The sequence below is a fragment of the Prosopis cineraria genome, unplaced genomic scaffold, assembly GCF_029017545.1.
Source record: "Prosopis cineraria cultivar Desert tree isolate PC_DT_omini unplaced genomic scaffold, ASM2901754v1 PC2, whole genome shotgun sequence".
In the NCBI taxonomy this organism is placed as follows: domain Eukaryota; kingdom Viridiplantae; phylum Streptophyta; class Magnoliopsida; order Fabales; family Fabaceae; genus Prosopis; species Prosopis cineraria.
In genome coordinates this window covers 5,647,075-5,668,327 of record NW_026555333.1, presented here as the reverse complement: position 1 = coordinate 5,668,327, position 21,253 = coordinate 5,647,075, and the positions used below count along the sequence as shown (strand labels likewise).

General features: G+C 36.3%; 5 protein-coding genes across 6 annotated transcripts; 3 read left to right on the top strand and 2 right to left on the bottom strand.

The window, feature by feature from the left end:
- Positions 1-2,133: 2,133 nt before the first annotated feature.
- On the bottom strand, positions 2,134-4,829 carry LOC129300306 (early nodulin-93-like). Its single transcript, XM_054938874.1, has 4 exons — positions 4,571-4,829; positions 3,913-3,974; positions 2,979-3,054; positions 2,134-2,637 (listed from the first exon to the last, which is right to left on the bottom strand). The coding sequence occupies exons 1-4, from the start codon at positions 4,677-4,679 to the stop codon at positions 2,540-2,542; spliced, it is 345 nt and encodes a 114-aa protein (XP_054794849.1). The 5' UTR covers positions 4,680-4,829; the 3' UTR covers positions 2,134-2,539.
- A 347-nt stretch (positions 4,830-5,176) lies between these two features.
- On the top strand, positions 5,177-7,075 carry LOC129301995 (pentatricopeptide repeat-containing protein At5g48910-like). The gene has a single exon (XM_054940651.1). It carries the CDS (start codon positions 5,177-5,179, stop codon positions 7,073-7,075), a length of 1,899 nt encoding a protein of 632 aa, XP_054796626.1.
- A 651-nt stretch (positions 7,076-7,726) lies between these two features.
- On the top strand, positions 7,727-17,199 carry LOC129300283 (ATP-dependent 6-phosphofructokinase 6-like). 2 transcript variants are annotated; one of them, XM_054938856.1, is made up of 14 exons: positions 7,727-8,331; positions 8,426-8,472; positions 8,584-8,623; positions 8,833-8,895; positions 8,974-9,111; positions 9,440-9,598; positions 9,690-9,743; positions 10,487-10,555; positions 10,669-10,798; positions 10,983-11,236; positions 11,326-11,374; positions 11,537-11,691; positions 11,952-12,186; positions 17,036-17,199. In XM_054938856.1, the coding sequence occupies exons 1-13, from the start codon at positions 8,233-8,235 to the stop codon at positions 12,126-12,128; spliced, it is 1,434 nt and encodes a 477-aa protein (XP_054794831.1). In that variant the 5' UTR covers positions 7,727-8,232; the 3' UTR covers positions 12,129-12,186; positions 17,036-17,199. The 2 variants fall into 2 exon arrangements, with proteins under 2 accessions (XP_054794831.1, XP_054794825.1); XM_054938850.1 differs by lacking the exon at positions 17,036-17,199 and adding an exon at positions 12,817-13,165.
- LOC129300297 (serine/threonine-protein kinase Aurora-2) lies at positions 14,940-18,164 on the bottom strand. Its single transcript, XM_054938868.1, has 9 exons — positions 17,874-18,164; positions 17,230-17,346; positions 16,419-16,565; positions 16,218-16,313; positions 15,968-16,063; positions 15,794-15,890; positions 15,581-15,698; positions 15,401-15,473; positions 14,940-15,298 (listed from the first exon to the last, which is right to left on the bottom strand). The coding sequence occupies exons 1-9, from the start codon at positions 17,919-17,921 to the stop codon at positions 15,197-15,199; spliced, it is 894 nt and encodes a 297-aa protein (XP_054794843.1). The 5' UTR covers positions 17,922-18,164; the 3' UTR covers positions 14,940-15,196.
- Positions 18,165-20,364: 2,200 nt separating this feature from the next.
- Positions 20,365-21,197, top strand: LOC129302134 (oleosin Ara h 15.0101-like). The gene has a single exon (XM_054940810.1). The coding sequence runs from the start codon at positions 20,536-20,538 to the stop codon at positions 20,998-21,000; it is 465 nt and encodes a 154-aa protein (XP_054796785.1). The 5' UTR covers positions 20,365-20,535; the 3' UTR covers positions 21,001-21,197.
- Positions 21,198-21,253: the final 56 nt, after the last annotated feature.

Sequence of the window (21,253 nt, the reverse complement as noted above, 5' to 3'; positions counted from 1 at the left end):
ACGTTCTTTTAAGAAATTAAAAATTGTGTCTTGAAGTCCAAAATTTTTGTTAAGAATTAGTTTTCAGAAGTACATTTTTGAACATTTGGTATATTAGTTATCCACAAAATTTAACCAATTTTTTAAAATATTCATCCTACATTATTCTTTTCTGCAAGTAGCTTTTTCTCATTAACTGGAAATATGGATTAGATTAAAACATAAAGTTGGCCTAATAACTGATTTCGTATAGAACATTAGAAGTCTTCATCCCAGACATATCCCAAAATCAAGCTTGGTTAATTCCAGAAATATCAGTAAACGTGTATTTGTAGATTTTGCGCAAAAGAAAGAAAAACAGACCACCGAAAAGCAATAATAACAAAAGCAGCTTGATGTTGCTATTCACTGATCACTGTCCATCTTTCCACTTGAATTCCAAAACTTAAATAACAGCGACTCATTTTATAACATGCAGAGTGGCAAAAGGAAGGAAATCTTTTTCTGAGGAGAGGATTTGGATTCAGTGAGACAATGCTATTTTCTTTCTTCCGGAAAAGTTACGTGAAGTAGAAGTACAAGCAATTTGATAACATGCCTTGCTGCGTTTAGCTGTAATTACTACTAAGACCAGTCCTAATAAGGGCTGCTGGAAACTAACTCTACTTAGACACTAGAGACGTTAAATAGCGCTTCCAAGCCTTCTTTGATATGACTGCCCTGGGGCTGTGAGAAGTTCTGAGCTCTCTTTCTTTGATGAATCTGCCTCCTTGCTAAATCTTCTACACACTTTACATCTGAGAGGGATGCGAAGGCTCTGGATTTACCTTCATAGAACTTGGAAAGCCCTCTTCTGCAGATTACACAAAGGGATTCATCTGAGCAAAGGAATGTGAAAGATTAAAATGATACACTATGCCCAAAAGGACTTGGATTTTTCTCAAGGCACTTGCTTGATTTGAAGGTGAGCCATCATCTCTGAAAAGTCATTCAGAGTTTCATCTGCAAATGAGGACGATGATGAGAAAGACAATAAGGATACATCTGATAAATCTGATGACGGCGCTGATTCCAAAAAGTGACTTGAGTCTTTAGAAAAAGACGCAAGGAATTCAGATTGGGGGGGTTTCTTCTGCAGAAGCTACATTAGGGCTGGTGGCTCTGCTTCTCTTCTCTGTAACCGTAACTTTACCAATTGAAACTATCGGAGTTTCAAAGAAGCTGGGTGGCTAATGGCCATTCCCCTATATTTCTGATCCTAAACAGAAGTGTGAAGTGTGATATAGTATATACATAACATAGAGGGTTATCCAGTGTTTTTTTTTACAATAAAATTAAACATAACGATGAGCGCTTCAAAATATATTGTCCTTTGTTAAGTTTTCGTTGCTCCTTAAGATCATCATTTTATAGTATATTCTATTGAATCAAGTGTGGTTTCCTAAGGTTATGCCAGGCACTATCTATATTTCCAAATTCTACGTTTTGTCTCCATATGGGGGTATCCAATAACAACGAAGACTTATCAGAATGGCATATTGGAATTTCATCCGTATGTCGAGCCTAGTCCGCTGGCATGTTAGATGTTGACGAAGTTTTGAAGCTAAGCTTAGCATCAGACAACTAAAATCCAAACATATCGGGGGAGCATTACCTACCTTGAAAAGCATCTTGAATTATTTTGCATAACGAAATTTCTTTGCAACAAACCTAAAAATTAAATGACAAAGTTGTTTAGGATGCCTTTTAAACGGCCATTTTGGCAGGCTTGTGCAACAATACTGAGGCGTATTAGCTTCAGTCATGCATTTTATTTTATTTTTTTAACCTTTTGCTCTGGTATTCTAGATTTTTAACTCAAATCAATCTGGTCAGCAACTTATCAACACCTTTTTAAGAGATATACCTACCATTAAAAATTTAATCAATACTGCATGCTCAAAACTCAAACTCGAAGCTTATGGTTAAGTTAAACTAAACCCCTATTCAGTTGATTCAAGCATCTGGTAGTTTCAGTCATGCTTTTTTCATCAATGAAGATTTAGTTATTTCTTCCTTTCTTCATCTCCCGCTGCACATATTTTGACCATTCAATCCATTTCATTGGGCGTAAATAACGAGATCAAGCTGATGACATGGAATATAAAGCTCCCCTTTCGATCGAATAAACTTCTAAATTTAAGGGCATGGAATTGATCACAATTCGCTCTGGTTCATAGTCATTCATTTCATAAATAAAACCAGAGGAGATACCAGGTGAAGTGCTCAGCGAAAGTAAGGAAATAGCGATCACAGAAAACAAAGCAATGCGAAAAATGAGCAACTAAAATTACAACTCATGTAGCCAAGGGAAAGAGATTCCATGGTACACATTTTTTTATTCAGAAACAAACACCTATAAGCTCATCTGAAAAAGGTTCTTTTTTTTTTTTTTGGGGGGGGGGGGATTTGCAGAAGGCTAGTCAAATGCCGATCTACTAGCCATCACAAGAAGCAGAAATGTCATGGACTGCAACCGATGGGGGCGTCCACGTTGTGGTTTTGAAGTCAGAACTGTAGATTATCTTTGGCGTCTCAGAGAATCCTCAAGTTGGGAGTTTTTTCTCGCACATTCCAAGATGGTTTTATCAGCAGTGATGAAGTACGCAGCAATTGATGCTGTTCATGAAAAAAGAATCTAATGTTAATCATGTGAATGAATTCAAAACTCAGATGACAGGTGGGGCAACAAATAAGAAGGTTACACATTTTATTCCCAAATAGATCAATGGCACAAAATGAACCCCAGTCCTTCATAATAGAATTTCAGCATTAAGGTAAACCTTTTCAAGGAGGATATAAATATTTTCACTAGCGATTAAGCCATCATCAATATTTATTGCTTCTTGCTTTGAATCCAACAACATAACACCGAGAAGATCTTAATAAAGAAAGCTTTGAGTACTCTAATGAAGATTACACGACCAAGTCCCCTTTCTAACACAAATTTGATATCATACCCGCAGAAATAATTAGTGCCTGAGCAGTGTAATTGAGGTTTGCTTTAGCCCAGGGAACTTTACGAACTGCAACCAACTGGGGAAAAAAAAAAAACCTTCAATAGGACAATATAATATTCATGCATGAAGCATAGGCAAAGCAACCACAAAGGTAGATATAATTATGAAATATTGGAGATCAAACTAAACTGTGCACTATTGTCGCAGTGACCTATCATTATCAGTGGACAGCCAAACGTTGATGCATCAGCAATCACTAGATTTCCATATCACACTCTTAATTAAGTGTCTCTGTAGCCCAAAAGATTAGTTCCAAAAATTCAAAAACTATCTATAATTCAAGCCTGTCATGTGAAAGTTCAATTTAACAATGTTTTTCCCGCACGACAACTGACATCTGTGGTGTATTGGCATTAAGATGCTCAATAATTTCACCATATCGGTATGTGACTGCGAAACAACAGTATACAAGCAATCTCAGGCAGTCAAATATGGCCAGAAAAGAAATGGTGCATAAAACCAGAGCAATACCAAACTGTTCATACTTCACCACGTGTCCTAAGGAACAAAGAACTTAGACATGGAATTCTTAACTGCTGATATCATGATTTTGATCGCTCAAAAAACAAAACAAAAAAAAAGGGTCAGAACAACAAGAAAAAACTTCAACTTGAGGGTTAAGTTACTCGCCCCTGGGAGGAACTACATAGCCTTATCAGAAATATTTTACCGCTATGATAAATTTTTTCAACACCAATTATTCGTATGATTTACTGCAGCAAGATGACCAAATTATAGGATCTCAACAAAAAAAAAAAAAAATGCTACACCTAGAAAACAAACAGATATATCTAAGCAAAAACTTCTTTCCAACTAAAAAGAGGTCCAGCACATCGCCATTAGCAGAAAGACCCCAACAATCTAAAAAATATACCGTAGGAACAGCACTGGCAATGCAAGCAATGGAAGCTGCCTTGAATCCAGCACGTACTCCTTCTGAAATTTAAGAAAAGGTTAACATCATGATGATATCCAGCTTCGTGCGTCATTTGACAAGATGTCCAAAATAAATACTTTCCCTATTTTCTTGGTTATTATAAGGTATAAAGAGGTACCTCAACTAAATCAAAGCATTTGTTATTTATGCTTCTAAATCAACTAGAGAAATACACTTTCATGAGAATTTAATGAGGATAATGTGTTATTTAAACTTATCTGAGAGATGATAATTAAATTTTATCGATAAATTTCAAGAAATGTGCCTACTTTCGTCGAGCAAATCAGAGAATAAACATGTTCCCATTCAAACCAATCAAGTAGACTGAGAAGACAAAGACGGAGGGGAAAGGATCATAAACGAAATCCTAGATCGAAAGCCATAAAATCCAATTTCCATCTTGTTTAAAGTAAACAATTGAACTTTCATTCAAAAAAAAAAAAAAGGAAACAAGATGAATCGCAAAAGACATATTGAAACTAGATCGTCCAACTTCAATTCCGACCATTTCCCAAGATTTCTCAGAAAACACACGCTCCGTGTAAATTACCTACAATATAAACAAGTTTCAAATCAGATTAAAAAATATAAATACCATCAGTGCATAGCTTAGTCCTCAAAATCTTCTGCTCTTCAGCTGGAGAAGCAACTAAGAAGCCTTTTGTCTGCGTGAGCATGTCCCTTGGCTCGGACGGAATACCCATTCTATTCCCTTGGCAGCACGCTTCTCTTCAAGACAACCTCTTTATTTCTTATAAGATGCCACAACGGAAGACGTGGTAGGATTTAGCTATGACCTATTCCGCGGGCAGGTTCCTTGAACCGAGCCTCCTCTGACAAAGAGCGGTTTTGCTCGGGGCCGTCTACAAGTAACCAGGGGGCGAGGAAATCGACTTAATTAATACTTTCAAACAATAAATAAATAGAAAAGTACATGTGATGTGCACGTGTGCTGCTACTGTGTCCGATCCGAGCCTCCTCTGTTCGACCCATCAACTCTCCTCCGGTTTTCCCGTGTTCAGAGCTCCCCCTCTAAACCTTCCGACGACCGGAACTACTGGCAGAGCTAATCTCGGTAATCGAAATCTATTGCAGTTTATGGAAAATTAGCTATAACATCATAATCACTCTGGCTCTACTGCATTCCTGCAACTATTCCAAATCCATTCACTTGGTGCTAAAATGCGAGGCACAGCTAACGATGCGTCACCTGTATCAAATTCAGGCCCAACTGGTCATCTCCCCAGTATTTCCCGATTCAAAATCTATTGACCCTAACATTATCGCCGTTAAGCTTATTGGGGTATGCGGTGCCCGTGCTAATGCACACCACGGTGCTTTAATTTTCACGCACTGCCTTACCAACCCAAATATCTTCGCTTACAATGCCCTCCTCAAAGCATTTGCTCAGAACAATCTCTGGCAAACTACTATAAATCATTTCAACAAGCAATTGTTAACGTCTGATGCTCCAGACCCAGATGAGTACACCTTTACTTCCGTTCTCAAGGCTTGCGCTGGACTTGCCCGGGCGGTAGAAGGTGAAAAGGTTCATTGCATTGTCACTAAATATGGGTGTGAATGGAACCTTTTTGTCCGTAACTCGCTTGTCGATTTGTATTTTAAAGTGGGTCAAATTGGGATTGCTCAGACGTTGTTTGATCAGATGATCTCTAGAGATATTGTATCTTGGAACACTTTACTTTCTGGTCATTGTTTAAGTGGAAATATCGATCAGGCAAGGTGGATTTTCGATGGGATGGGTGAGAAAAACATGGTTTCTTGGTCGACGATGATTAGTGGCTATGCAAGGATGGGCAAGTTATATGAAGCACGCCAGCTTTTTGATAAAATGCCAGAGAGAAATGTAGTTTCATGGAACGCAATGATTTCTGGTTACGCCCAAAATGAGAAGTATTCTGATGCTATAGTTTTATTTCACCAAATGCAACAACAAAGCAATGTGGTGCCCAATGATGTTACCCTCGTTAGTGTATTGTCTGCTTCTGCACAGCTTGGAGCACTTGATTTAGGGAAGTGGATCGATAGATTTATAAAACGAAATAAGATCAAGCTGAGTCTGTTTTTAGGGAACTCGCTGGTTGATATGTATGCAAAGTGTGGATGTATAGTGGATGCTAGGCATGTTTTTGATTCAATGCAGGAAAAGGATGTGGCCTCTTGGACTATTATAATCACTGGCTTAGCAATGCATGGGCATGCAAATGAAGCCTTCGGCTGCTTTAGAGAAATGATCGACCATGGAATGAGGCCAAGTGATATAACTTTCATGGGGCTACTAACAGCATGTACTCATGCTGGACTGGTTGATGAGGGGCTGGACTACTTTCATATGATGGACCAAATGTATGGAATTTCTCCTAAGATTGAACACTACGGCTGTGTGGTTGATCTTCTTAGCCGCACTGGTCATCTGGAGAAAGCTGAGAATTTCATTATCTCAATGCCTATGGAGCCTAATGTCATAGTTTGGGGTGCACTGCTTGGTGGGTGTAGGATATATAAAGATGCAGAGAGAGGTGCACGCGCAGCACAACGTATTCTTGAACTGGATCCTGACCACTCTGGAAGCTGTGTCTATCTTGCAAAGATATATGCTTCAAAGGGAAGGCTAGATGATGCAGCAAAGTGTAGATTGAGAATGCGAGATAACGGAGTAATGAAAACACCTGGGTGTAGTTGGATAGAGGTGGACAATACTGTTCATGAGTTCTTCATGGGAGATTTGATCTCACATCCTCAGTCAGAGAAGATAGATTTAATGATTAGAGAGTTAAGATGGAGATTGAAGCTTGCTGGTTACAAACCTAAGACCGATCTCGTGGTACATAACGTGGATGAAGAAGAAAAGGAGGATGCTTTATCCATTCACAGTGAGAGGTTGGCAATAGCATTTGGGCTGATTAGTACTAGTCGAGGAACGACCATTAGAATAGTGAAGAACCTGCGAGTTTGTGATGACTGCCATGATGCTATAAAGATGATCTCTCAACTTGTTCAAAGAGAAATTATTGTGCGTGACCGTAGTCGGTTCCACCATTTCAGAGAAGGCACATGCTCTTGCAATGATTTTTGGTAGTGAAATAGAAAGAAATAAAGAAAAGATCTCTTGTTTAGCTGCGTGATTACATATTCAAATGACTATGGCCCTTGGCAAATAGGAATAAGATGAGTTGGCACAGGGTCCCCAAAACCTTGAGATGAATAGAGCTTGAAGTTGAGGATAAAACTGCGAATCGGTGACTCTGTTGGTTAATTACTTGTTCGATGTGCAACCAGAAGTGATCTTTTGAGAGCTATAGATCTCCGGATATGTGCTTTTCAGATAAGCATTGCATCTCTTGTTTCATTCTCGTTGTATTTCGTTATTTGTAGATTAAATAGATGGCGAGCTTGGCTATGCATTTCTTGACTCCTTTAAAACAGGCTGGCACGGCTCAACTTACCACTGACCAAATAGAAGTTTTAGGAACACAAAAAAGGTCCGCTGCAATCAATTTAGTATCATAGTTTGTATGATTATTGGCCCAAAAATTAATACGCAATGATATGAAAGACTAGCTAGATGTTTGGGGAGAAAACAGTGAAAGAAGACCAAAATAAAATTGTTCATAAACAAACCTAACAGATTTGAAAAGAAGCAGAAGAAGAGGCATGAGTCCAAATAGCCGTACGTCATTTCTGAGAGCAGTTTTTTTTTTTTTTTTTTTTGGGGGGGGGAGGGGGGGAAGAGAAGATGGGAGACTTTTTTTCCGCAAAATCCATCCACGTGACACTTTACAGGAGCAGAGGCGTTAAACCCCGCCACCTTTTTTCACCGACCACCGCGTAGGCTTTGTGACGAATATATAGACATCAGATTAATTCTTGAACCATTCTTGACCAACTTTCAATCCTACTGTCAATATCACATTGCCACGAGCGGCACATTTTACGAGCGATCCAAATACTATATTTCCAATATGTAACAATTCTTCAATTCAACTCCTACGTACTAATTATCATATTAATTGAAATATAAATTTATTTATTTATTTTTCTGGGAATGGGGAGCCGTCTCATAACTGTCAAGACTGAAGCATCTCACTCATTTCTCTTTCTTCCCTCCAAATACGGCGTTGTATCAATTCGAGATCGAACCAGAAGGAAACAGAAGGAATAATTTGGAAAGAAACCATATCGTACCTGTTTCGTTTCTATCTTCTCGAGTTGGAAGTATACGACCTCAACGGAATAATGGGATCAAATGATTCCGGGATGAAGATTGTCCATGGCGAGGCTGGTTATATACTCGAAGACGTTCCTCATTTCTCCGACTATATTCCTAATCTCCCTGTATCTCTCCTTATTACGTCCAATCTTTACCCTTTGTTTAGAGAAATCAAATCATCGCTGCTTTAAACATGGTGGTGCTTGTTTATGTTTGCAGACATACCCAAATCCACTGCGATCTAATCCAGCTTACTCTGTTGTAAAGTAAGTGAGGCATTTCCATGTTGTGATTTTCGAATGTGGTATTTTAACTAGCGGTTTCTATTGAACATACATATATATTGGCTCTTGATGCGGCTTCTTTTGTGTCATCAGGCAATATTTTGTTCACGTCGACGACACGGTTCCCCAGAAGGTTCTCTTCTGCGTCTTACTTTGTTTATTTTATTTAGGTCATGCTCCATTGATAATGCAATTATGCAGCACAGATTTCCGTCACCTGATCTGTTAGCTCACTTCTTAACCCTTTTTTTCCTATTGTGCAAAAGAGAGATTTAACCTCTGGGCTTTTTTTTTAAATAATATTAACTTATGCTACTGGATACATCTTTTATTCACCTCTAGATTGTTGTTCACAAGAATAGTCCAAGAGGAGTACATTTTCGACGTGCGGGAGCCCGCCAAAGGGTAATTTGGTTTTCTGCGCATGTAGTTATAAACTATTGTTAGAGATTTGAATCAGTTAATAAGCTGTTGTTACTTCAGGTGTATTTCAACTCGGATGACGTCCATGCATGTATTGTTACATGTGGTGGTCTCTGCCCTGGGCTCAATACAGTCATAAGGGAAATTGTGTGTGGTCTTTCTTACATGTACGGTGTCCACAAAGTCATTGGTATAGATGTGAGTGCTAAACTTTTACTTCACATTCAATTTATTATCTTTTCCTTTCAAAACACTTTTCCTTAATTGATTTTTGTCACGGCATTAAAATATATGCATAAACAAAAATGACACTGTTACAAGGTTATGCCAACTGATTGATATAACATAATAATCAAACATAATTGACAAAACAGATAGATACAACATATGGATTTTCACCTGGGAATATTGGGTGGTTTGCCTTTTTTTTTTTTCCCTGTGTAGAATGGCTTGCTATTATTTATTCAGAAGATTTTAGCGACTCAGTTCTACCACCAAATTAAGTCTAGCTATATAATACATACAGGGAGGTTATAAAGGTTTCTATTCCAAAAATACTGTTACTCTAACACCCAAGGTGGTCAATGATATCCATAAGCGTGGAGGTACAATTCTTGGAACATCAAGAGGAGGCCATGATAAGACTAAGATAGTTGACAGCATCCAGGATCGTGGAATTAACCAGGTTAGCTATGTGTTTAATACATTCAGAAAACAGCTTTCTGAGCAGGTTATTGTTATGGCATGAGTATTTACTGTTCTGATTATCATTACAGGTTTACATTATTGGAGGAGATGGAACCCAGAGAGGAGCAGCTGTGATTTATGAGGTACGCTGAATCAAAGGATGTCATGTTAGAATGCCCCCCCTGGTCAATTAAGATGGGCATTTATTTCATTTTTGTATATATATTTCTTACTAATATGCATCTCGATGTGTGCATTCGTCTGCATTGTTATTTTTGCTAGTCTTTCTTTTTGTTTTCTTTTCCTCTATTCTTTCCCCATCAATGGAAGATGGTAAATATATAAATGATTGCTACCAACAAGTGCTTAACTAGTAGAGGGTCGTACTAAATAACTATAAGTCTTGCGTTTGAGTACCAGGGATGCTTTAAAGACTCCTTAAGAGAGTTTTGCTTTCTTTGTAGTTCTACTTGCTGAATTCAAACTAATTAGAGTCCAATATAGTTGCTTTTTGTTGCATGTTTATGCGGTTAAGACATTGTTTTGATTGGTGTTGAGGCAGTTATTTGATAGTACTTCAATAACTTAATTCTAAAGTCAAGACATTGGTGTTGATTGCTGATATTGTACTTGTTGGAAGGCAATTATGGCAATAAATTCTTGTACATGAAGTTGATCGCCAAAAATGTTTGAGGTACATTGTGCGATAAGTGGCCCTTGATAATTGGGTTCAGGTTGATAGATGTTCGAATTGAGCAGCTGGGTGGATATGAACCTAAAAGCAATGGGATTTTCTTCAACTGCAATAGCTTAATTTGTCCCAATATTATTCCTATCTTTCGTTATATCAGGTAAGCATTCTGAACAGACATTGGCTATCATACAGGAAGTTAGACAGCGAGGTCTCAAAGTAGTGATTGCTGGGATTCCTAAAACCATAGATAATGACATCCCGGTATGCTTAATCACAGTTTTGATTTATTATACTGAACTCTTTTATCATTTCTACTTTTATTAGAGGAGTTTATTATCAATAAAATAAACTTCAATTTCCTTTGTTTGCTTTAGGTTATCGACAAGTCCTTTGGTTTTGATACTGCCGTTGAGGAGGCTCAGCGTGCTATCAATGCAGCACATGTGGAGGCTAGTAGTATTGAGAATGGAATTGGAGTTGTAAAGCTGATGGGACGTTACAGCGGTACACTTCACATTTGTGTTTGATTTAGTGATATCTCATAGGCTTCTAATTTAGATTTTAGAGACCCTAAGTAGTAAGTCACGCTTTCCAAATATAAATGAATCATTTTTAAACTTTTACTCTCTTGAATCTTCTTTGTTCATTGTTTTCTATGTTATAATATAATGTGTACTTATGCCTTCAGGTTTCATTGCAATGTATGCCACTCTTGCCAGTCGAGATGTGGACTGTTGCTTGATTCCAGAGTCACCATTCTACCTTGAAGGAAAGGGTGGACTTTTTGAATTCATTGAAAAGAGACTCAAAGAAAATGGACACATGGTTATAGTCATAGCTGAGGGAGCAGGACAAGATCTTCTTGACGTCATGGATGAGAAAGATGCTTCTGGAAACAAGCTACTTAAAGATGTTGGTCTCTGGATATCTCAGAAGATTAAGGTACTACATAAGATTAAGAATATTCTTGTGTCTCTCTTCTATTTTTGGTTTTTGGGTTTTTCACTTGAACACTTTATCTTCTTCAACAGTACCACTTTGCAAGGCAAAATAAGATGGCCATCACTCTCAAATATATAGGTCAGTTTCTCTAATTTCATCCTCTTCCCTTTTTTCCCCCTTAATTGACGTCTTTGTTTAGTCACCCAAATTTACATAAGAGGAGGGAAGACATTAGAAGTTTCCTTTTGTATAACCAAGACAGATATAAATGGAGTACTACTTAACTGAGTTATCTGGCAGATCCTACTTACATGATCCGGGCAATTCCAAGCAATGCATCAGACAATGTCTACTGTACACTACTTGCTCAGAGTGCAGTTCATGGGGCAATGGCAGGGTATACTGGCTTCACAACCGGCCTGGTCAATGGCAGACATACATATATTCCATTTAATGTGAGTTACGCCTCATATTAATGTAACGTCTATTATTTTTTTTTCACTGCTTGTGTCTGAGTGAAGCAATGGTTCTGCATTTTCCATCCAAGTACCACAAATGCAGAAGGATGGTGATGAAAAGCAGCCAATAGAGCATAATGCCTACTTGCATTTCTTTTTAATTTTCCCATTTAAGCTTCTGTTGAGAGTTAGTAGTTGCACGAGATTATAATCGTTACTGACAAAAATAAATTTCATGTCCAAAATTTGATGCCCAGCGAATCATTGAGAGGCAGAACAAGGTTGTGATTACTGACAGGATGTGGGCAAGACTCCTTTCTTCGACCGACCAGCCAAGCTTTATGAATCCTAAAGATGTTAATGAAGCAAAAGAGGGAGAACCACCTTGCACTCTGTTGTTAGAGGGGGACGAATGCGCAAAATACGGGAAATAACAACTAAATGTCAGCTTCTTCATCTGCTATCATATGCGGGGGAACATAGCTTTGGAGAGTAAGTGCTTTAGTTCTTTTCTTACGTTGCAATTGGTACATTTTTTGAAGACCATGCTCCGCTTGGTCATATCTATATATATATTTTTTAATAATCTGGTCGTATCTGTATTTTTTATTATGTGAACTAATGATATCTTTCGAAAGTTAAGGAATAAAAAATAACAAAGTAAATAAATTTAACAGATGAAACTAAACGTTGCAATAAAACACTCTTGCTTGTTCATCTTTTAAATATGTTTTTAAGTTATCATTTTGTGAAGTGTGGCTCTGTTGTTAAGCCACCACTTAGTTTCTTTTGATTTTACTTGTGTGACTTTAATTTTATAACTTTCTTTTCCTTTTTCTATTGTTAATATATTTGACCTTCTTACTAAAAAAAAAACACTCTTGCTTGATGCCATTTTTTTAATGATTTTGGAAGTTAAAAGATAAAAATGAAAATAAATATGTTCAAGGGATGAAAATAAAATTTGGTATGGAGTATAGATATGTATGTTTCTACTTCTATTTTACTCGTTTTATTATTTTTTATTGGGGAGTTCATAATTGTTATGCTTGTTTAACGTTTACACTAATACTAAACATTTAATATACCCAATATACTAAACATTTTTTATTGTTACGCTAGTGACGGATTTTGGATTTATTTGGTATTCTCGACTCAAATAAAACGGTCAGTTTATAAGCATAGCAAGGACCCTCTAGGGTTTTGTGGCTGTTGGTGTCCACACGCGGGCCCAAATATCGTCAAGATGTTGCCTTAGCCTTAGATGCATTTGCTTGCGGACAATGGATCTAAAGAACTGGAAAAAAGGTTTTGCTTTTGGTCACATCTGGAGGCGAATACCTGAGAAATTGATGCGCAATAGATGCCATTTTGCCTTGCTATATTTTTTTTACTATATGTCATGACGTCAAATAGTGTTTTCATGATCAAACTCACCCAAATGATCAGACCAGTCCAACCGTTGTCTGCCCTTTGAAATGGCTCAGTCAATGCCGATTGGACCATTTAGGCAGTTAGATCCAATTGAACTAGGTTGGCACGAGTGGGTTTGAGCGAACCGGAGTCAAACCGGAACCCAAAGTGGTTTGAAAGCGGTCTAGATGGGGGAAAACTCTCAATTAATCCGTTCTATTTGTACTACTTCTTCTTTAGCCATTCAGTCTTTGCTCTTCAACCTCTGTGCACTCATTAGAAGGAAAAAGATTACATGGCCATCATCTTATATGTAGTCACGGAAAACAAGACTCATCGGAAGGAGAAGGAAGGAGATGATAAAATATGAGAGACGGATAAAAGAACATCAATTATTTAAAAGATGAAGAACTTATTGATCATATCCTGAAGCTTGAACAAAAACAATGAAATAAATCACAAAACATTAAGTGAACAAACTTGTTCACGGATCTGGAATGAAGAAGGGAATGAACTCGTCAGAGATGGAGAAATTTGGGGGGGGGGAGAGAGAGAGAGAGAGAGAGAGAGAGATGACAGCAATGGGAAACTCTAACATTGAACAGTTTACAAGAAATGCATTGGTAAAGTAAATGAGAGAAGAGAGGAAAATGTAAATGAGAAAGGGAGAGTAATGTTAACAAATATTTAATAAATATTAGTATATAATCAATACATCTTGATTGATGAAAATGATTTGGTGGGATGGGATAGATAACAAAATCGATTTTCAGATTTAAATTTTAATTTAATTTTAGTTTTTTTTTCTCTTTAACTTTTTTTATTCGAAATTTATTTTTATATGATAATGTGAATAAATATATCAATTTATTTAATTTTTATATTTTATTTAGTACATGTTTGTGTTATGTGTTTGTTAATATACTGTCTTTATCTTTTTGATTGAGCTATAGTGTTGGTATTTTATATGTATGTGTTTAATATTTTTAAATTATTTAACATTTATATATATATATATGTATTATTTGTATATATAATATTAATTTTTATTTAATTATTATACTATCAATTTGATTGTTGATTTAATCGGTTGAACTATGAGAACCATAACCCACTAACTTTTTCAATTCATTATTGATCTTATTTTTAAAAATAATGATGTCAAACGATCCTTTTCAAAATACAGTTATTGATCCTTATAATTTTATCAAATTTTATTTTTAGTTTTTGTATGTTTTTCTTAGTATTTCTAGTTCTCATAGTCTCAATAAAATTAAGTGACATTTGTGGTTTAAGTCTTTATAGTTTCAGTATTTTCAATCACCTTAAGGATTAAAAGCAAAATTTAATGAAATTAAGGATCATATTTTTTTCAATAAATGTTTACACCAACTAAAATTGATGTAAGTGGTAAAACTTCTTTGTTATAAGTAATTGGGAATTATATGTGTACCAATTGTTATTATTATTACTTTCTCCATACATAATATTATTAATCCAGACTTTACAAAATAAATGTTTAATTAATAAACACTATAAAAATCATTATATGATGTTAGGTTAAAAGTTTGAAAAATTAACCAAGTTTCACCCATTTAATAAACTAATTTTTTTTTTTAAGAACTGCTTTGTAATCTAGTTATGAAATAAGGAGTATATGTTAAATGAAACTTGAAAGATTGAATTGTAATAGTTAAACTTCAAATTCTGATGTGTAACCAAAAATAAAATAATTATAATTTGTTTGCCACGGCAAAAAATACGTATCTTTTTAATTGAAGTAGCCGCTCAATTTCCCTTTTCGGCAGTACACACAGATTTTAATACCAAGCTTTGGGGCCTCATGAACGCTCGATCATATTTTATATTTTACTTTGAACTAGAGATCACAAATCAACTTCCCGTTTTCCCCGTAGAGTTTACAACAATCAAATAATAGTCAGTAACATACATCAATGGAGGGACAAGAATATACGAACGCAGCACATGCTGAATATCAATAGATCCCATCTCTACCGCGCGACTGGTTCAGACGGTTTACATCCCATACTTTCCGGATCAAGAAAGCTGCCATCTTGGGAATGGAAGACTAGCACTTGTACACACCAGAGGGCTCTGCGTTCTGAACAATCCAAGGGTGTTCCAGAAGCTTGTGCAATTGTAGACGTTGAGTGCAGTCCTTCACCAGCATCTATTACCAACAAAGAGTAAGGAGAAGGAAAAGCTCAGGCAGGTGATTGGCACGAGTATCTGTTGAGAGGGAAAAGCATGAGTATTGCACAAAAAAGGAAACCTGACTGATGAGGTCCTTTGCAGCAGAAGACACAATTGGTTTGGGAGGGAACTTGAGATCCACTTGGATTATTCTGCAACAAATGAAATATGATCAGAATGTCTTCATGTATAACAAAAAACACATTTGAATCCATCTAAATCCAGTGGATGACACAAATGTTTAGATTCTCATGCTTACCTTCTATATGTCTCAGAATGTTCTTTAGCCTCGAAAGGAGGGACTCCATAAAGAAACTCATAACACAGAACGCCAAGACTCCATATATCAACGCTTGCATCATGTTCCACGCTCTCCACTGTTGAAGGACCAAAGTAAATAAATTATAAGTTGCATCGGAAAACATGATAAAAGTAATGAAGGATGGAAATCAACAAACGCATTGGTACATACCCATCTCTGGAGGAAGGTAATCTAGTGTTCCACACATGGTCCGCCTGCGGTTAAATGTGTGCACCGACCACCCAAAGTCTGCAATTTTCAGCTCACCCTGACAAATAATATGATCAGCACAAGATAAACAAAACAAAAGAGCCATGAAAGAAACAACAGTCTAGATAAACACACCTGGGCGCCAATAAGAAGGTTCTCAGGTTTGATGTCCCTGTGTATTACATGCTTTCCGTGGCAATATATGAGGGCTCGGGCAAGTGAAGCAACATACTGCCTCGATCACAAATAAAAACAATAACTAATCAACTTACAGCAAAACAGTTAATGATGATTCAAATTAAGAAAAACAAATTCACAAACAAAAACATCATGGGGGAGGTTTTTTTTTTTTTTTTTAAACCGTAGTTGCGTGATATATACTCACAGTAGCAGCACGTCTTTCGCTGAAATATTTGCATTTCTGCAATTCCTTGTAAAGTTCACCTTTGGGTGCATACTCCAGAATCAAATAAACTCGTTTCTGCATTGAAGTAGTTTTATAGACAAAATGTAAATAAGCAGTATAATCTCCCCTTCTCAGCAATACATAGAGGATCTATCAAATCTCAGAAGAAAGAAGAGGAACCTGATCATAAAAGTATCCATAAAGGCGTAAAATGTTGGGATGTCGCAGATGACTTTGGATTTCAACTTCTCGCCTAAGTTGATGCTCAACTTGGGACTGTTGCAATTGGCTCTTAAAGAGGACTTTTAGAGCAACAATATGATTACTCTGTCACCCATGCGCATATTTCATCAAATTAATTACATATACAAAACAAAGAAATAGAAAAGGTGAATTTTTACAACTATTGTATAAAATATTCAGTGAGAGAAAATAACAAAGTGACTATTTTAGATTGATATGAATGGTTTTGCGTTTAAATATAAAGTGTGTATTTTACAAAGATATATACCACCATAAACATTGCCAGAAGAGAGAACCAACTGACTCATCTCTATAAGATGAATTATACAGCATTTTGATTCGTTAATCATTTTAAACATCACCTAAATATACACTGCCAATTCTACTTTAAGGCAGTCCTTCTGATGTTCTGGTAGGTTAAATTCAACATCCTTCATAGCATCTACCATTTACATGATATCGCAAACTGGTAAACACGGGATAAATTTTAAAAACTAACCGAACACCACAGCAAAAGGACTGATTTTACGTAAATTGATGGTTTGTGTATACAGGTAATGTGAAAGGGATTTATAGGCCAAACTGATACACAATCTCCTCTGGAAACGAAGTAGTTACTTCAAAGTAGCAGAGATCTGATTTAAACATCACCAGAAAAAATAAACCAAAATTTCTTTTAAAAGAAAAGGAAGGAAGGAAGGAAAGATAGCAAAGGTTGGAAATGGCAACTAAAGGAAGAAAAACTTACTCTCTTTTCTCTGGCCAAATAGACATGACCAAATTTTCCCCTTCCAAGGGGCTTTCCAATATCGAAGTCGTTGAGGGTCCATCTTCTGTTCTCCACAGCAGAAACCTCAGAAGAAGTCTGAAATTGAAGGAAGCAAAAAGAAGAGTTAAGATATATTCGAGCAGGCATCTCAGATACAAGTGTAAAATCTTGTTGTAAATGGCTGCTATAGACATTTGGAATTCAGGATGACCCCAGGCTTCAATTGGACCGCCTAGATTTGAAATTCCTATTCCTAACTAGCCTGAATTCATGTTCATGGGGAGGGCAATCTTAAGAAGAAGGGGAAAAAATTAGAAGAGAAGGAAGACTCGATGTCGTCGACAAATATAACTCCACGGTTCACGAATTCTTTGCGCTCTTTGTTAATAACCGGAGGTTCCAGAATCGATATTGACAATGCCAGACATCTTTGATCTCTTACTATTTCCGAGTCGGCCATTACAATCATTGCATTCCATCAAAAAATCAGAAGTACCTGTAACAATATCTAAGACCTTGAATCGGAAACCCTAGGTTCCGGATTTGGTAATGCGATCGAGAAATTGATCATGAGAAATGGAGACAGAGAGAAAAATATCGTCTCATATTATATTGTGGACTACCTTGTCATGAGATGGAGGTTGAGGCGCTGTCTCTGCTGCAATCGCCATGAGTTCGCGACGGACCGTGAATTACAACTCGGAAAAGAGGGATGAAACGAATAGGAGCTTGGAAGGACGGGCTGGGAAGGGAGAATTATTCAATGAGCTTTACAACGGTCGAGTGCTGAATATCCGCCACGTGGTCCAATACCGCTCAAAACAATTTTCAAAAGTTTTCTTAGGGAGCGTCCCTTGAGATCTGAGTTTTTAAACAGGGAAGTCATCAATAATTAGAAGCGAGGCAGCGGGTTAGACTTTTGAGAAAGTTTCAAGGATTACGTAGCCACCATCACCTGCTGGAGCAACATTCATAGAGATTGGGATTATGGGGGTAAAAAAGGAAGAAGATCAATAATAATAGTCTCTGGTGAAGGATCCAAATTTTTTTCGACCGGGAAAAAAAAAATCTGAGCTCTTAAAGAAAATTTAACAATCAGTCTACCAAACACTTAATTAATAATTTGTCACAGCCCTCGATTTTACACCCTCTGAGCAAGATTTGTTTTTTTCCCTGTGTTGGTGTTGTGGCCTTTTATTTTCTTCTTGTTTTTTTTTTTTTTTTTGGTGGCTACAAAGTAGCTGGGGCACGAGGTGTTCCTGCCCGTTCTCATTTTCTCAACGGTCTAAATTTTAGTTTTTGTTTGGTCACATTGCGTGTGTTTGGATAGCGATTATTTAAAGGAAAAATCAATTTTTGTCAAAATTATCCAAACACTGTAAATTTGGTTAATCCATTTTTGGGCAAAAAATCATTTTTTTCCGGAAGCTGACGAGCTTTTGTGGACAAGCTTACAAAAAAGCATTGGAAAAAATTATAAAGAAAGGCAAAAAAAATTACAAACAAAATGCACAATTCAATAAAAATAAAATTAAACTCTCTTCTCTTCTCTTTTTTTTTTAATAAAATTCAAACTTTGTATCCTTAAAAAAATTATTAGTATAAGTTTCTGTCAACCATCACTCTTCACTCAGCATTTACTATAACATTAATTCAAATAAAATATTAATTAATAGAAAAAAATTAATTTAAAATTTAGAGTCATGAAAAAAATTGTTGCAAAGGTTCAGAAAGAGAGATTTTGCATCATTTGTGATATTGCTACATTTTTCATGTTGCCAAAATTTTAAAGCAGTGATTAACATCTTCATCAAATATGACTTATATCCATAATGTCATTAGAGATCAATTTATATATTATCATTTTCATTAGTTATTGTAAAATTAATATTTTGATATTTAAGAATTAAACCTTTCTCTTTCATTAAGTTTATTTGAACTAAGATATAATGAGTTATTTATTTACGTAAATTAAATTATTAATATTAATATAATTTAAATTTTTATAATTAGTCAGATATATATTTTAAAAAATATATTTTACTTCTTAAAAAAATTTAAAAAAATTTAATAATATTAGATACAAATATATTAATAATTTAATTTTGAAAAGTAATATCTTTTATAGTAATTTATATAGCTAAAATTGATTCTGATCAAACTATCCAAACATCTTCAATTTTGTTAAAATTAATTTTAAAAAATGGTATCCAAATGAGTTGCATTATAACATAATCAAATATGATTAAAATATATCATTTAATTAATTATTTTTATAATTTATTATATTCAATTAAAATCCAAACAGGCACATTGAGGCTTGCCTAAAAATGGTTTCTCGTTTGCTTTTGGACAACAACAATAAAGATCCTATAAGTCCATCACAAGAAATTTATCATAGTTAGCTTTTTAAAAGAGCTTTTTAAATAATAAATTACAATTAAAAATATTGATTTAAACAAATAGGAATTCTAACTGTAAGCTGACAGTTATATTTATATTTTAAATGTCTTATTTAGAATTAGAACTCAAGAATTTACAATTGTCTAAATTAATATTTGTAATTAATTTTTCCTAAAATTTTATCAATGCCTAATTGTCATAAATGTACTATTTTGGGATTTTAATTTTATTTTTTTCTTTGCTTTTCTTTTATTGTCCAGTTCATTCCCTGATGTTGAATCGCGGTCTGCCAGCCAAGCCTTTTTTTTTTTTTTTACGACGATTGATTATGCTTTGACCATAAAATAAACATAGATCAAAGTATTATGCCGTGTATTTAGAGCTCTTGCCGGCACAAGGTGTTGAACCATTACAGTAGTGAACATGGAATTTTTTTATAAAAAAAATTCCAAGTATTGCTCTTTAGATCTTGATCAATATGTTGATTTTAGAACAAATTAAATACAAAATATCACTATTATCATCTAAATGATTCGTATTCAGATGATGCTTTTTTTTCTTTTCTTTTTTTTGGTTTGAGAATGATTTCCATAGAGATAGCGAAAGAAAAGGAAATGGGTGAGGAAAGTAGGTAGTGAGAAGGAGCGGCCATATTTACAAAGGAAGGGACACTGGTCAGTTAAGGAGACAGGTGTTGGTGAGGTGTGAGAAGCAATTTCATGCAAAGCCGCCACAGGACTCGAAGCATTCTCAATTTGTGCCGCGTAATCTCATTATTCTGCTCCACCTCTTTCCTATATACCACTTCTCTCCCTCTTCACCTGCCCCCTCATTACAGTACTACTCATCATCTCTCTTCCCTTACTCCTCTTCTTCCTCACCATGTCTGACTACTCAAGACCAGCCTACTACGACGAGATCTCCAACTCCAACCAACCTCCTGCACGCCAAGCAGTCAAGTTCTTGACGGCTGTCACTATTGGAGTCACCCTCTTGCTCCTGTCGGCCTTGACCCTCACCGGAACTGTTATAGCCTTGATCTTGGCAACCCCGCTCTTGGTTCTGTTCAGTCCGATCTTGGTCCCTGCAGGGATAGCTGCTTTCATGGCTGCTTCTGGGTTCGTGTTCTCCGGCGGCTGCAGCGTCGCTGCCATAGCTGCATTGTCCTGGATATATAACCATGTCACCGGAAAGCACCCGGCGGGTTCTGATAGGCTCGACAATGCCGCGGGGTTGATTGGAGATAAAGCGAGAGACGTGAAGAAAAGGGCCAAGGACTTCGCGACTTATGCGCCGGGGAGGGCTCAGGAGGCCATTATGGGACATCAAGCTTATGCGTCTGGTTAATTGGAAGTCAATTGATTTCATTTGAGTTTGCATGATCAGTCCCCTTACGTTGGAGTAGTGTGGTATCTCTTGTTTGTTAGTGTCATGTGCTGTTCTGGTTTTCGTACTGTTCGTCTTCGTAGTTAATTCCCTACCACTGCCACCACATATATTTGTGCAGTCTTCTTGATAAATAAACCTCTTTTCCGGCTTCTTGATTTTTTCTTGTTGACATAATGTGGCAGACAAGAACGAACAAGACTTGCATCTGGCC